Source organism: Ammodytes marinus (assembly GCF_949987685.1).
Source record: "Ammodytes marinus genome assembly, contig: scaffold_127, whole genome shotgun sequence".
Lineage (NCBI taxonomy): Eukaryota > Metazoa > Chordata > Actinopteri > Uranoscopiformes > Ammodytidae > Ammodytes > Ammodytes marinus.
In genome coordinates, this window is record NW_027648541.1 from 39638 (window position 1) to 54036 (window position 14399).

General features: G+C 42.0%; 1 protein-coding gene across 1 annotated transcript; it reads left to right on the forward strand.

Moving 5' to 3' along the window:
- Nucleotides 1–5861: 5861 nt before the first annotated feature.
- On the forward strand, nt 5862–12019 carry LOC307270399 (zinc-binding protein A33-like; the record flags this gene model as incomplete). The annotated part of the gene is made up of 3 exons (XM_080054284.1): nt 5862–7260; nt 9434–9516; nt 10619–12019. The coding sequence occupies 3 exons, from the start codon at nt 5862–5864 to the stop codon at nt 12017–12019; spliced, it is 2883 nt and encodes a 960-aa protein (XP_079910410.1).
- Nucleotides 12020–14399: the final 2380 nt, after the last annotated feature.

Here is a 14399-nt window from a genome sequence, read left to right on the forward strand (position 1 = left end):
ACCTTTATTTATACTGGAGAGATCAGTTGAGGGTGTGTGTGTGTGTGTGTGTGTGTGTGTGTGTGTGTGTGTGTGTGTGTGTGTGTGTGTGTGTGTGTGTGTGTGTGTGTGACCCTCATTTACAATGAAGTTGAGTCAAAGAAATGCTAAGCAAAAACAACACTTACACAATATACAATGCAAAACCCATAACAGCGTGCGCACACACACACAGACACACACACACGCACGCACACACACACACACACACACACACACACACACACACACACACATACAATATTTATAGAGGTAAGAGCACTAGATTTTTTTTTCAGCACAAAACACACAGTACAGACAGGTAGCGGATAATATTCATTTTGTGTCTCCCTCTCTCCCACTGTCTCTCTCTCTGTCTCTCTCTCCCCCCTCTCTCTCTCCCTCTCAATCCCTCTCTCTCTCTCCCCCCACTCTCTCCCCCCTCTCTCTCCCTCTCTCTCTCTCTCCCTCCATCCCTCCCTCCCTCCTGTCAGTAGAAGCAGCTCAGTTCAAAGTGTCAATGGAGAGAAACAACTTGTTCTAGTCTCACAGACTGTCATTACCTCTATCTCTATCTCTCTCTCTCCTCCCTCTCTCTCTCCCTCTCTCTCTCCCTCCCTCCTAGTCTCACAGACTGTCATTACCTCTATCTCTACCTCTCTCTCCTTTCTCTCCCTCTCTCTCTCTCTCTCTCCCCCTCTCTCTCTCTCCCTCTCTCTCCCTCTCTCTCTCCCTCCCTCTCACAGACTGTCATCATCTTGTTTTATACTTCAGGAGAGTGAGGAGACGTCCTGTTAGAGAAAAGAAAAATGGAATAAAAAAAGCTTCTTCACTGACAAGTTAATGAGTATTCCTGCATGTTCAGACCACACACACACACACACACACACACACACACACACACACACACACACACACACACACACACACACACACACACACACAACCTTCTTCCACAAAGCGATTTGAGCTCTGATTGCTGAATGGAACATCAGTGATGCTTCAGAGGCAGGCGCGACAAATGCTAATGAGCTGTAGATGAGTTACATGATGGATCCAACTTAAGAGGACTTTTAAAACGTATTTAAAGCCTCACAAATGTCACAATACAACCTGCTGAAATCAAGATGGGACAGCGAATACACCTGCCATGTCCCAAGCTCCTCCTGAACTTTGTTTGACCTTTTATTTGATTTATTTTTGACTTTTTTCACATTCAAACTGCTCAACTGACCAAGATCTTAAAATAAGACAAAGCAAATTCTTGGATTCCCCTCATGAGAAAAAAAACATTTTGGCCGCCTGTTCCCGCAATCTAGTTCTTTAGGTCATATTATCATATTTGTATTTTTATATCATGACCCGTACTTCATGACCCTTAAAGCTGCAGTGTCTAATTTTTTCACTGTAATATTTGGCAAAACTGTCATAATAGCCATTCAGCTATATGTAGGTGAAGTGGTCTGAAAATATTTTTTCATCACTTTGCTCCCCCCTGCCTCTGTGTGCTGCCCCCCAAAATTGCCACCGCTCATGTTAATTTTGACCAATCAGAGCAGGCTCAGATACTGCTTTCTTATTGGCTGTGGGACTGTCCGTTCACTTGGCAACGACGTTGATGCGTCAGTTGCGTGAGCGTTCACGACCCTAGCAGTCTGAAACTACTGTTTGGCCCTACTACGGCAGACAGCGAATAGCAATGTCTTCACCAACGAACTATCTATACTATAGGCCTACTATCTATGCAACAAACCCTCAATTTACCATTCCCGGATACCAACAACTAACACGGTGGGAGGACAGTGTGTACACAGAGACTGAGAAACACCGAGGAGGAAATGTAGTCGGGCGGCTGTTGCTGTATGAAGCCGCTCGGGGAAGACGTGTGGAAAGTGAGCCAGGAGAATGGGCTTCCTTTGGCTGTGCTTTAGCCGATAAACCAAGTTAGCACCGGTCGGATAGCATTAATTAACTCACCCGGTTGTGTGCAGCCACCACCTCCATATAATGAACCCAAACATAACGGCTAAATCCGGGGAACTTTCACGAAAAGTACAACGAAGCACCGGTGTTTATCTACGCCGCCTCCCTGCTACACCGCTACCCGACAGTGTTCACCTGCTGGCCGGCTAGACTGCTGCTAACCCCCGGCGCCGTCCAACTGGCTTCCCCGTCTCCAGCGAAGCTACAACCGGCACGCTCCACTCCGGTTGTGTGCAGCCACCACCTCCATAATGAAGCGAAACATAACTGCTAAGTCCGGGGAACTTCCACGAAAAGTACAACGAAGCACCGGTTTATCTACGCCAGCCACGGTCCCGTCACAGCCAGGTAGGGTAATGTAGGATACTTGCCTTTATTTTGTACTGCCGTGCACACAATGGTGCTGTAAATGTGTTTGGTATGGTGCTCCCTTGCTGTTTGTGTGAATCTGCAATGCTGTTTTAAGGCTATTTGTTCCGTTTAGTTGCTGTTAATTTGTCTTTTGGCACAATTGTTGGCCGTGTTGTTGTTGTTTTTGTGCGGACATGATCGCTGTTGTGTCGGGTCGGCCAAGGTTGATTAGGGGAATAAATATATCGGGGATGGGGGGGAGACACTAGGTGCGTTGGGTGCAACATGAACGCGCTTAGCTGTCGTTCGGAGGGAGGAGCTGCAGCAGGTAGAGCGTTGCGAAAACAGCCGTTGGGATCCCAACGGCTCCCAACGGCTGAAATTAGACACTGCAGCTTTAAGTGAGAGGAGGAACCAAGATCAACATGTAAATACAGAACTTTGCATTCCGGCTCAGTTATCTTTTCGTCACAATAGCACTGGGTCAGTCTTCATGACTTCTGGTTCTTTAAAATATAACAACTGTTTTTTTCAAAATGCATTTCATTTGCAGCACATTCAATTCAATTTATTTCAGTTTATTTAAGAAGGGGACAGTGCAAATTTATAAAACACATGATCATACATGGGTTAAAAAATTTCAGAATGAGCCAAAAGGCAACATGAGCTATTTGGACATTGAACTTGTGTGTTTCTGTAACAAATTCCACTTTACCCTTTACTTCACACATGGTTTTGTGTTTTGCTAAACTACATTACTACATAAACTACTTACCAAACAACTCCCTTACAACTGAAAAAGTGCCCCAATGAATGTTAGCATGAGCTCAGTAAAGGCCAGGACACACCATTCCGACATGTTCCGACTACGTAAAAAATGGAGTCGGCCGTTTCAGGAAGCTCCAGACTTCCCGTCGCGGCCAGAGAACACACCAAACTGACTGCTGACTTTCCGTACGCTCTGTTGCTTGCGCGGGACGTAATGTCTCCATAACAGCAGGCGGCGCTAATCTGTATTGTGGCCCGAAAAAATACGAAAGCCGGAAATGATGGGACAGCTCTCTAGAGCATAAACATAGATAGAAATACGTATTTATATTTATGGACCATAAGAGCACCATTTTTAGCAGAGAGTGTCGAGCATGGTGTCGAGCAGTCAACAAGGGTTGATGCATGTGAGTACTCTCAAAACGAAACGAACAAACACATTAAAACGATGGCTAGCTGTTGTTAGCTGTTTGTGCTACCCGCCTCACTTCCGGGCTTCACTGATTCGCTAGCCCTCCACCAATCAAATTGCTCCAAATGAAAGACGGTCGGCTGAAAATCAAGCCCGACGACCTCTACGTCGGCCGACGTCACGGCACACACCAAACAGATTCGTCTCCCGACCCCCTATCGACGCTACGACGGCGATTTTCGGGCTGGTGTGTCCTGGCCTTAAGGGTTAACTGTTCTGTACTATAGAGACACACTGAGATAAGCAAGTTAATCAGTGAGACATAGAGGTGAGTTATAGGGCTGGCCCGAATTATTCGAATACTCTTTCAGAAAATTAGTATTCGGAGCTTAAATTAGTATTCGGAGCTTCGTTTTTTTTTTTTTTTTTTTTTTTGCAAGAAGCTAGTACTGCAATATAATGTCATCAAATAATGTTATATTTGGATATAAAAGTTAGTAATATTGTTGTAGTAGTAGTAGTAGTATTGCTCATTTAGGAGGATATTACATCACTAAGTGTCATAGCGCATCCATTACTTCACCTCCGAGCGCGTAAATCTTCAACAAAATATGCAGATACTGTCAAAATCGGTTCCAGGGAGTATATAGGGATTATTAACGTTTTTTTTTTTTTTTTTTTTTTTTTTAATGTTTTTGATGGTGTGTTTTTCTGGAACGAATATTCGAATATTCGCTCGGAAAAACCAACGAATATTCGAAGCCTGAAAAATGGCATTCGGGCCAGCCCTAGTGTGTTATGAACCTTGGACTGAGACACACCTTGTGCATTCAGCGGAGGAGGAGCTCCACCCCCTCACCTGAAGCCAACAGCTCATTTCTCTTCAGCTCTGAGTGAGAGACGCACGGACAGGCAGACGGTAAGATTTATATCTTATATTATTTGCTTAATATTTGTCTGGATGTTATTATACCTGCTAATACTAGTCAGACCTGTTTTTATCTTCTGTGTAATCGCATAGTGCCCTTAAAACACAATGATTTAGTATCCATGGATCATATCAATTCCTTTAATAACAAACCATTTCACCGCAGTCTGCTGTAACTTTTAAATTGTTATGCTGTTCAATGTTTTAGTTTTTAACTTTTTTATTGACTTGTTGACTGACTTATCTTATTAAGTTTTGTATTTATAATGTGCTGTTTATTCTCCTTATCAGTGTTAGTGAGACCTTGCTATCAATAGTCTATCAAGATTACATGAGGATTGAATTCATTTATTTGTCTTTTTCACAAAGCCGGAGCTAAATTATTCATTATTAACTGCCTGGTAGTATGAGCTGCTTGAGGGTTAAAATGTTCTGTACCAGTTTACAGTTGTGAGCTTTAGAGGTGTGGTGTGTGTTCTTTGCTTGAGCCTGTAACTAAAACACACCCTGTGCATACAGCGAACAAACCACAAAACTGTTTGTTTTTCCTCCCTCACTAGAGACACACGGACTGAACAGCAAACTGAGCTGCAAATCAAACTAACAACTTCCTCTGAGTGAGTTCAGCTACAACTCTGCTGCTTCCACCTGCTGACACTCCACACACTGAAGGTGAGTTGGACTGAAAACATGACGAAAAAAAAGAGACAGTTGATTTATGAGAAGTTAGTACTGGAGGGAGGGCGTGGCAACGGATCACAAAACTCACGGTTCATATCGTATCACGGTTGTTCAGTCACGGATCGTATTTCTTTTTTAATCAACACCAACAACAAAAAGTCAATAAGAGAAATATGACTTTGCCTTAATTTATTTTGTTGTTGTTTTTTATTTTAAACGTGGATAGCGATTACAAAATACCCTGTGTCCACATCATCATACAAAAACTCAAATGAAGATGTATATCCAATGTTTAATTACAATCTTGAAATATATGAATACAAATAAAGTGCAAATGAGGCATTAATCTGCCTTACTATTGACTACAGTGAATACATTTTTTTTTTCCACATCACAACACCTTTCGCCCGAGCCTTTCAGAGCCGACCTAGAGATGGTAAATGTGCCATGGTGATGGTTATGTTACTCTTTCTTGCAAACCACAAAGCAAACCTCCACTAGAGCGGTCCTGTTAAACTTGTGTACACGGTCAGTATGTAGACAAAATGTCCATCGGCATTTGCTAGTGTCTCTGCGCCACTCCGCAATTCACTTGAGTGCCAACGGGGTGATCCGTCCAGAGCCAGATCTACTGTGATCAGTTGCACCATAGAGGAGAGAGGGGGGCCACGCCTGACTCACTTTTTGTCTTCTGTGTTTTTAGCTGTGCTCACAGACAAAATGGCTTCCAGATTAGAGGACAATCTCTGCTGTCCGGTCTGTAAAGACGTCTTCAGAGATCCTGTTGTTCTGTCGTGTAGCCACAGCTTCTGTAAAGAATGTCTGAAGAACTGGTGGAGAGAGAAACCAACACGGGAGTGTCCAGTTTGTAAGAGAAGATCTTCAAGGGATGAACCTCCTGTTAGTCTGACCTTAAAGAACCTGTGTGAGACCTTCTTACTGGAGAGAGATCAGAAAGCTTCAGAGGCTCTCTGCTGTCTGCACTCTGAGAAACTCAAACTCTTCTGTCTGGACCATCAGCAGCCAGTTTGTCTGATCTGTAGAGATTCAGAGAAACACAGCGGCCACAGATTCAGACCCATCGCTGATGTTTCACAACAACACAAGAAGGAACTTCTGGAATCTCTGGAGCACTTAAAGGAGAAGTTGAATGTTTTTGAAGAAGTAAAAGTGAAGTCTGATAAAACAGCAAAACACATTAAGGTCCAGGCCCGACGCACAGAGAGGCAGATTAAGGATCAGTTTAAGAAGCTTCACCAGTTTCTAGAAGAGGAACAGGTGGTCAGGTTGGCTGCACTGAAGGAGGAAGAGGAGCAGAAGAGTCAGATGATGAAGGAGAAGATGGAGGCTCTGAGCAGAGAGATAGCAGCTCTTTCAGACACAGTCAGAGCCACAGAGGAGCAGCTGAGAGCTGAACATGTCTCATTCCTGCTCAACTATAAAGCTGCAGTGGACAGAGTCCAGCAGTGCCCCCTGCCAGATAATCCACAGCTGCTCTCAGGAGCTCTGATAGACGAGGCCAAACACCTGGGCAACCTGACCTTCAACATCTGGAACAAGATGAAGGACATGGTCTCCTACACTCCTCTGGTTCTGGACCCAAACACTGGGAATCCAAGTCTCATCCTGTCTGAAGATCTGACCAGTGTGAGATTTGATTTTACGTATTTCCTTATACAGCAGCTTCCTGATAATCCAGAGAGGTTTGATCATAACTTCTCTGTCCTGAGCTCTGAGGGCTTTAACTCAGGGACTCACAGCTGGGACGTCCTGGTTGGAGACAGTACACACTGGGAACTGGGTGTGTTAGCAGAGTCTGTCCAGAGGAAGGGAGTCTTAAAGTCTGGATTATGGGAATTATGGTTATTTCAAGGTAAATACTCAGCACACTCACCATCAAATGGCACTATTCTCCCATGGAAGGAGAAGTTCCAGAGGATCAGAGTGAATCTGGACTGGAATGGAGGAAAACTGTCGTTCCATGATCTTGACACAAACACACACATACTGACCATCAACCAGACTTTCACTGAGAGGATGTTTCCATTCTTTGGCACTAGGGAAAAACTTCCTCTGACGATATTACCAGTGAAGGTCTGTGTGACAGGGGAACAGATCAGTTAGAAATAAAGACATGATTAATGTGGTGAGGTCACTACTAGGGATGTCATGATTTCAATAGTAAATCGTTCGTAATCACGACCATCAAAATTCAAGTTGGAATCAACAAATATATAATGTGATAGGGTTGGATGGTCAGACAATTGATTAGGAGACTTTTATTTATTCAAAATACCATTTTTCTGAATATTATTTTGCATAATCAGGATTTCACAAACCCTAAAATCCTCTTTCTAACTCAAGCTCCTTCGGTGAGATAATTGCGCCCTTTTTTTAACCTCCCCCCCTTCATCTGCCTCACTGAGGAAAACAATGTACCTGTAATTTGTGTCTACACTGTGTGCACAATTTAACAAATATATAATGTGTTTTGTGTTGGATGATCAGATATATTGATTAGGAGACTTTTTTATGTACAGAATACTGAAGACATTTCTCTGAATATTATTTTTGAACAATCAAGATTTCAGATGTCACAAAGCCTGAAATCCTCTTTCTAACTCAAGCTCCTTCTTCGAGATTACTCACCCCCCCCCCCCCCCCCCCCCTCCATCTGCGTCACTCTTGAAAAACTTATTTAGTATTTTATTACATTTTTCTAAGATTTGTATATTTTGATCACAGTAATACTGAGTATGTCATACCAACATTTCACTGCACATTCTGTACAAGCATGTGACAAATAAAGCCTTTGAATCTTGACTGGAAACAATGTGCAAATAGTTGTTTCTTATGAAAGCCTAACTAGTTACTTAAGGAGCAGAAACACAACAACATCTGCGTTTACAGCTGAGACTGTGGATCGCTCTGTTTACTGTATATTCCAGAAACTATCACTGTGACGTTTTCTTAACCAGGGCGCAGGGTTTGTACATGTTGTAACATGTGACCAAAACACAGTGAAATGCAGTAAATGCAAATACATCTGACCTAGAGTTGACCGCTGCCATCGCTAGCTTCTTGAATAACAAGCAACATTCTCAAGTGTACGACAATATCTAAACAAACGGGATTATTTACCTGCTAACGAGCCTGAACAGGATGAGAATGGAGGAAGTGAATGCTGTGGACTGTGGTCCTGGTCTGGCTGAAGGAAGATGAAAAGCATGAAAAAAGTAAAAGCATGAAAAAAAAACAATGCTCAAATTATTTCATGGAAAGGAAAATAAAAAGCATATTCCATTAACCAGCATTGGTATGCTAGAGGAGTAGGAAGAAGTATAAACTCACTCTACTGAGTATTCTTCTGACAACTGCCCACTCACTGGACAACAAGTTGTAATGTCTTTTTACGTGTTATAAGGAACTGTTATGTTATGGAGACTTGGCTCTACCCTTTATGACTTCTGTTTCTTTGAAATATAATGACTGGATCTATCAAAAGGCATTTCATTTACAGTGCATTGAAATGTCCTGCTTCTGTTACAAAAAACACACTTTCCCCTTTACCTCACACGTGGTCTTGTGTGATTTGTGTGTTGCTAAAATACATTCTACTTGTACTTTCCAAATAAAAACTCCATCACAACTGAAAAATTAAGCAGTGAATGTTAGTATGACCCAGTAAAGGTAAAACTGTTCTGTACAACACAGATTAAATCAGGTCAAACCAGTTCACCGGTGAGCTTTAGAGGTGTGGTCATTTTTTCTTTGAAACATTGGCTGTGTTCGGAAAGCCATACTTAACCTACTACATACTCAACATCTATATACTACATACTGTCTACTCAAAGATCGATTGTGTATGCGAGGTGTGTCGAAACATTCATACTGAAGTATACTCAAGCAATAAATAATGTTTTCTTCTTCTTATAAGATTCCGGACGTTTAGACGCTGTTTAGCGTATTGCCGCCCTCCACAGGTTAGATATAGAACTAGATTTTTACATACAGTCCTGTGTTGTGCAGGAAATGCAGAATTGTAAATAAAGAATAAAAAAAAAACCTTCCTTGTCGTTTGAAAAGACGCGATGCATTGTGGGGCGGTTGAGTAGGAAAAGTATCCAATCGATTCATACCCAAAATCTTCCCGGAAGTTAGTACTCATCCGGGAATTTCTCGCATACCCAAACTTGCATACCCAACTGTCACATACTCAAATTGAAGTCAAATTGAGTATGTGTAGGACGTTAGTATGGCTTTCCGAACACAGCCACACCTTGTGCATTCAGTGGAGGAGGAGCTCCACCCCTCACCTGAAGCCAACAGCTCATTTCTCTTCAGCTCTGAGGAGAGACGCACGGACAGACAGACGGTAAGATTCATATCTTATATTATTTGCTTATTATTGGTCTGGATGTTATTATACCTGCTTCAACGATTGACTTACCCTTGACTCATGTAACATCACAATGGTATATCAAGATTACCAAAGGATTTAATTAATTCCTTTGTATTTATCACAAAGCCAGGGCTCAATTACAAATATATAACTGCCTGATAGTATGAGCTCCATAAAGGGTATCAGTTTACAGTAGAGCTATAAAGGTGTGGCGTGTTCTTTATACAGCAAACCAGACAAACCAGGTAACCATTTGTTTTCCTCCCTCACTACAGAGACACACGGACTGAACAGCAAATGAGATGCAAATCAAACTAACAACTTCCTCTGAGTGAGTTCAGCTACAACACTGCTGCTTCCACCAGCTGACACTCCACACACTGAAGGTGAGTTGGACTGAAAACATGACAAAAAAAAGAGACAGTTGATTTATGAGAAGTTAGTACTGGAGGGAGGGGTGGCAACGGATCACAAACTCACGGTTCATATCATATCACGGTCGTTCAGTCACGGATCATATTTCTTTTTTAATCAACACCAACAACAAAAAGTCAAAGATAAGAAATATATGACTTTGCTTTCATTTTAAACGTGGATAGCGATTACAAAATACCCTGTATGTACATCTTCATAAAAACTCAAATGAAGATGTATATCCAATGTTTAATTACAATCTTGAAATATATGAATACAAATAAAGTGCAAATGAGCAATTAATCTGCTTTACTATTGACTACAGTGAATACAATTTTTTTCCCCACATCACAACACCTTTCGCCCGAGCCTTTCAGAGCCGACCTAGAGATGGTTGTGGCGCACCACCGCATAGTAAATGTGGTGATGGTTATGTTACTCTTTCTTGCAAACCACAAAGCAAACCTCCACTAGAGCGGTCCTGTTAAACTTGTGTACACGGTCAGTAAAATGTCCATCGGCATTCGCTAGTGTCTCCGCAATTCACTTGAGTGCCAACAGGGTGATCCGTACAGAGCCAGATCTACTGTGATCGGTTGCACCACTATAGAGGAGAGAGGGGGGCCACGCCTGACTCACTTTCTGTCTTCTGTGTTTTCAGCTCACAGACAAAATGGCTTCCAGATCAGAGGAGGATTTCTGCTGTCCGGTCTGTCATGACGTCTTCAGAGATCCTGTTGTTCTGTCGTGTAGCCACAGCTTCTGTAAAGAATGTCTGAAGAACTGGTGGAAAGAAAAACCAACACACGAGTGTCCAGTTTGTAAGAGAAGATCTTCAAGGGATGAACCTCCCCGTAACCTGGTTTTAAAGAACCTCTGTGAGGGCTTCTTACTGGAGAGAGATCAGAAAGCTTCAGAGGATCTCTGCAGTCTGCACTCTGAGAAACTCAAACTTTTCTGTCTGGACCATCAGCAGCCAGTTTGTCTCGTCTGCAGAGATTCAGAGAAACACAGCGGCCACAGATTCAGACCCATCGATGAAGCTGCACCACAACTCAAGAAGGAACTTCAGGAATCTCTAAAGCTCTTAAAGGAGAAGTTAAAGGTTTTTGAAGAAGTTAAAGTGGAGTCTGATAAAACAGCAGAACACATAAAGGTCCAGGCCCGACGCACAGAGAGGCAGATTCAGGATCAGTTTAAGAAGCTTCACCAGTTTCTAGAAGAGGAAGAGGAGGCCAGGATGGCTGCACTGAGGGAGGAAGAGGAGCAGAAGAGTCAGATGATGAAGGAGAAGATGGAGGCTCTGAGCAGAGAGATAGCAGCTCTTTCAGACACAGTCAGAGCCACAGAGGAGCAGCTGAGAGCTGAAGACGTCTCATTCCTGCTCAACTACAAGGCTGCAGTGGACAGAGTCCAGCAGCGCCCCCTGCCAGATGATCCACAGCTGCTCTCAGGAGCTCTGATAGACGAGGCCAAACACCTGGGCAACCTGACCTTCAACATCTGGAACAAGATGAAGGACATGGTCTCCTACACTCCTCTGGTTCTGGACCCAAACACTGCTCATCCATTACTTATCCTGTCTGAAGATCTGACCAGTGTGAGATCAGCAAAAGGGAATCAGCAGCTTCCTGATAATCCAGAGAGGTTTGGTGATTACGCCTGTGTACTGGGCTCTGAGGGCTTTAACTCAGGGACTCACAGCTGGGACGTCCTGGTTGGAGACAGTGAAGGCTGGGAACTGGGTGTGTTAGCAGAGTCTGCCCAGAGGAAGGGAGATTTAAAGTCTGGATTATGGAAATTATGGTTCTTTCAAGGTCAATACTGTGCACAGTCCCCATCATCACCCACTCCTCTCCCATGGGAGACAAAGCTCCAGAGGATCAGAGTGAATCTGGACTGGAACAGAGGAAAACTGTCGTTCTCTGGTCCTGATACTTACACACACATACACACCTTCACAGACACTTTCACTGAGAAGATGTTTCCATACTTTGACACTAGGGAAGAACTTCCTCTGAAAATATTACCAGTGAAGGTCTGTGTGACAATGGAACTTTAAGACAATGATTCAATGTAGTGAGGTCACTTCTATCATGTCATGATCTCGATTGGAATTTCATAAGAAAGGCTCGACTCTGCTGTTGTTGTCGATCTGATGCAAGATCAAGATTTCAGATGACACAAAGCCTAAAATCCTCTTTCTAACTCAAACTCCTTCTGTGAGGTGACTTTTTTTTCTGCCCCTTTCTTCTGCGTTACCCATGAAAAACTAAATTTGTATTTTATTTTATTTTTATAAATTTTTTATCTATTTTGAGCAGTGTGTCATACCAACATTTCATTGCACATTCTGTTCGAGCATGTGACAAATAAAGCCTTTGAATCTTGACTGGAAACAATGTGTAAATAGTTGTTTCTTATGAAAGCCTAACTAGTTACTTTAGCAGCAGAAACACAACAACATCTGCGTTCAAAGCTGAGACTGTGGATCGCTCTGTTTACTGTATATTCCAGAAACTATCACTGTCCCACTTTCTTAAAGATGCTCCGAGGAACTCTGTGTGTGTTGATTCTAGCGCCCCCTTTTGATAAAAGCGGTTGTGTTTTTACCACGCCAGCTGTTGTTCCTGGGTGAGCGTATACCCATGACAAAGGCATTAAGAAAAACTTTATGCAAATAGCATTCTTTGCACTGATGGTCTCGTTTGCTGTTACATGTAATTCATGATCATCAGAAGAAAAATTTAATTGTTTCAGAAATATTTAAAAGTTCCTCTTAGCACCTTTAACCAGAGCTCAGGGGTTAGTACATTTTGTAACAAGTCACCAAAACACAGTGAGGTGCTGTAAATGCAAATACATCTGACCTGGAGTTGACCACTGCCATCGCCGGCTTCACACTAACGCGAAACACTCGGGCTGCTCTCTGGTGTCGGTCTCTGTGTGAATACAGATGCAGCGCTTTGATATTCTGCTGTGTGTGTGTGTGTGTGTGTGTGTGTGTGTGTGTGTGTGTGTGTGTGTGTGTGTGTGTGTGTGTGTGTGTGTGTGTGTGTGTGTGTGTGTGTGTGTGTGTGTGTGTGTGTGTGTGTGTGTGTGTGTGTGTGTGTGTGTGTGTGTGTGTGTGTGTGTGTGTGAGAGAGAGAGAGAGACGATGAAAGCATTTCTCCCTCTCTTTTCTGACTCATCTAGTCTCAAAGCATTTATAACACATTTGATCAAACACGGTGAAATATGCATGATGGTTCTCCACATATTCAGAGAGAGAAAACTTCAGACTTCTTTATCTTAATAACAGCTTCACGTTCTAGAATCTAATCCAATCAACGTCCTCCGATACGATTTAACTCTTTCCCTGCGTTCTAATCCCCATACTTCCCTACTATTTAGTGTGCCAGAAAAAGATTTAGGATGTCCCAATACATGCACGTCAATTGTAGTATGCTGAAGATACATAAATGCCCCACTAACTCCAATAGCATTTTGGAGTATTCGTCTTTATTCTTTATGAAAAAAAAATCTTCCTTATCTGATTTTTTTTCTCCTGTGGCCCTAAAACTCTTCTGTACTTAAGAATGTAGTGTAGTAAAGAGAAAGAGTATGTGTTTTGGAATGCAGGGTTTGAAACCTGACATTAATTTATAGGCATAAAATAAAATAAAAAATTATTGAAAAGTTCATTGGACTTTTATTTATTTCTATGTTTTTTTTGTTGTGTTTAAATCAGGGATTTATGGAAATGTATGAACACACCAATTTATATTTTAGAAACAGTGTTTGCTTAATTTTTGCTTTTTCTGTATTTTTTCTGTAAGAGTACACCTTGAAGTTTGCGCTGAAGTATCCAGATTTAATTCCAAGCATCCCCCTCTGACAACCATTGTAGTTTAACTAAAATGTTGTGTGGAAATGTCACTTTGTTGTGCAAAGTTATTCTTCCTTATTATAGATTTGTGAGAACATTTTAATCTGCTTGTATTTTGCTTCTTTTTTTTAACTATAATTTTTTGGCTTTTTTATGCTTTATTGATATTGCAGAGAGACAGAGATGAAATGTGTCAGAGAGGGGAATGACATGCAGAGAACGACCCGGGCTGGATTCTAACCCGGGTCTGCTGTGGAGAGGACTGAGACTCTATGGGGGGGGGAGTCTAACCACTACGAGCCCTGTCCCATATTTGGCTTTTTGTGTTTTAGCTGATCTTAACGTTAGGTGGGCATCTCTTTCATTTGTTCCACCCGTGCATTATGTATATGTTTATTTCTGTGTTATTTTTAATCTTGTTTATGTTTTTCAAATAAATACATGAAGAATAATTGAAAATGTGTGTACTGTACATTATTTTATTTCTCAGTATTATCATTACAATAAAAGTAAAAAAATAGTGATACAAATAAATTACATTCACCATATTATTTAAAGGGCTACTTCACCGGTT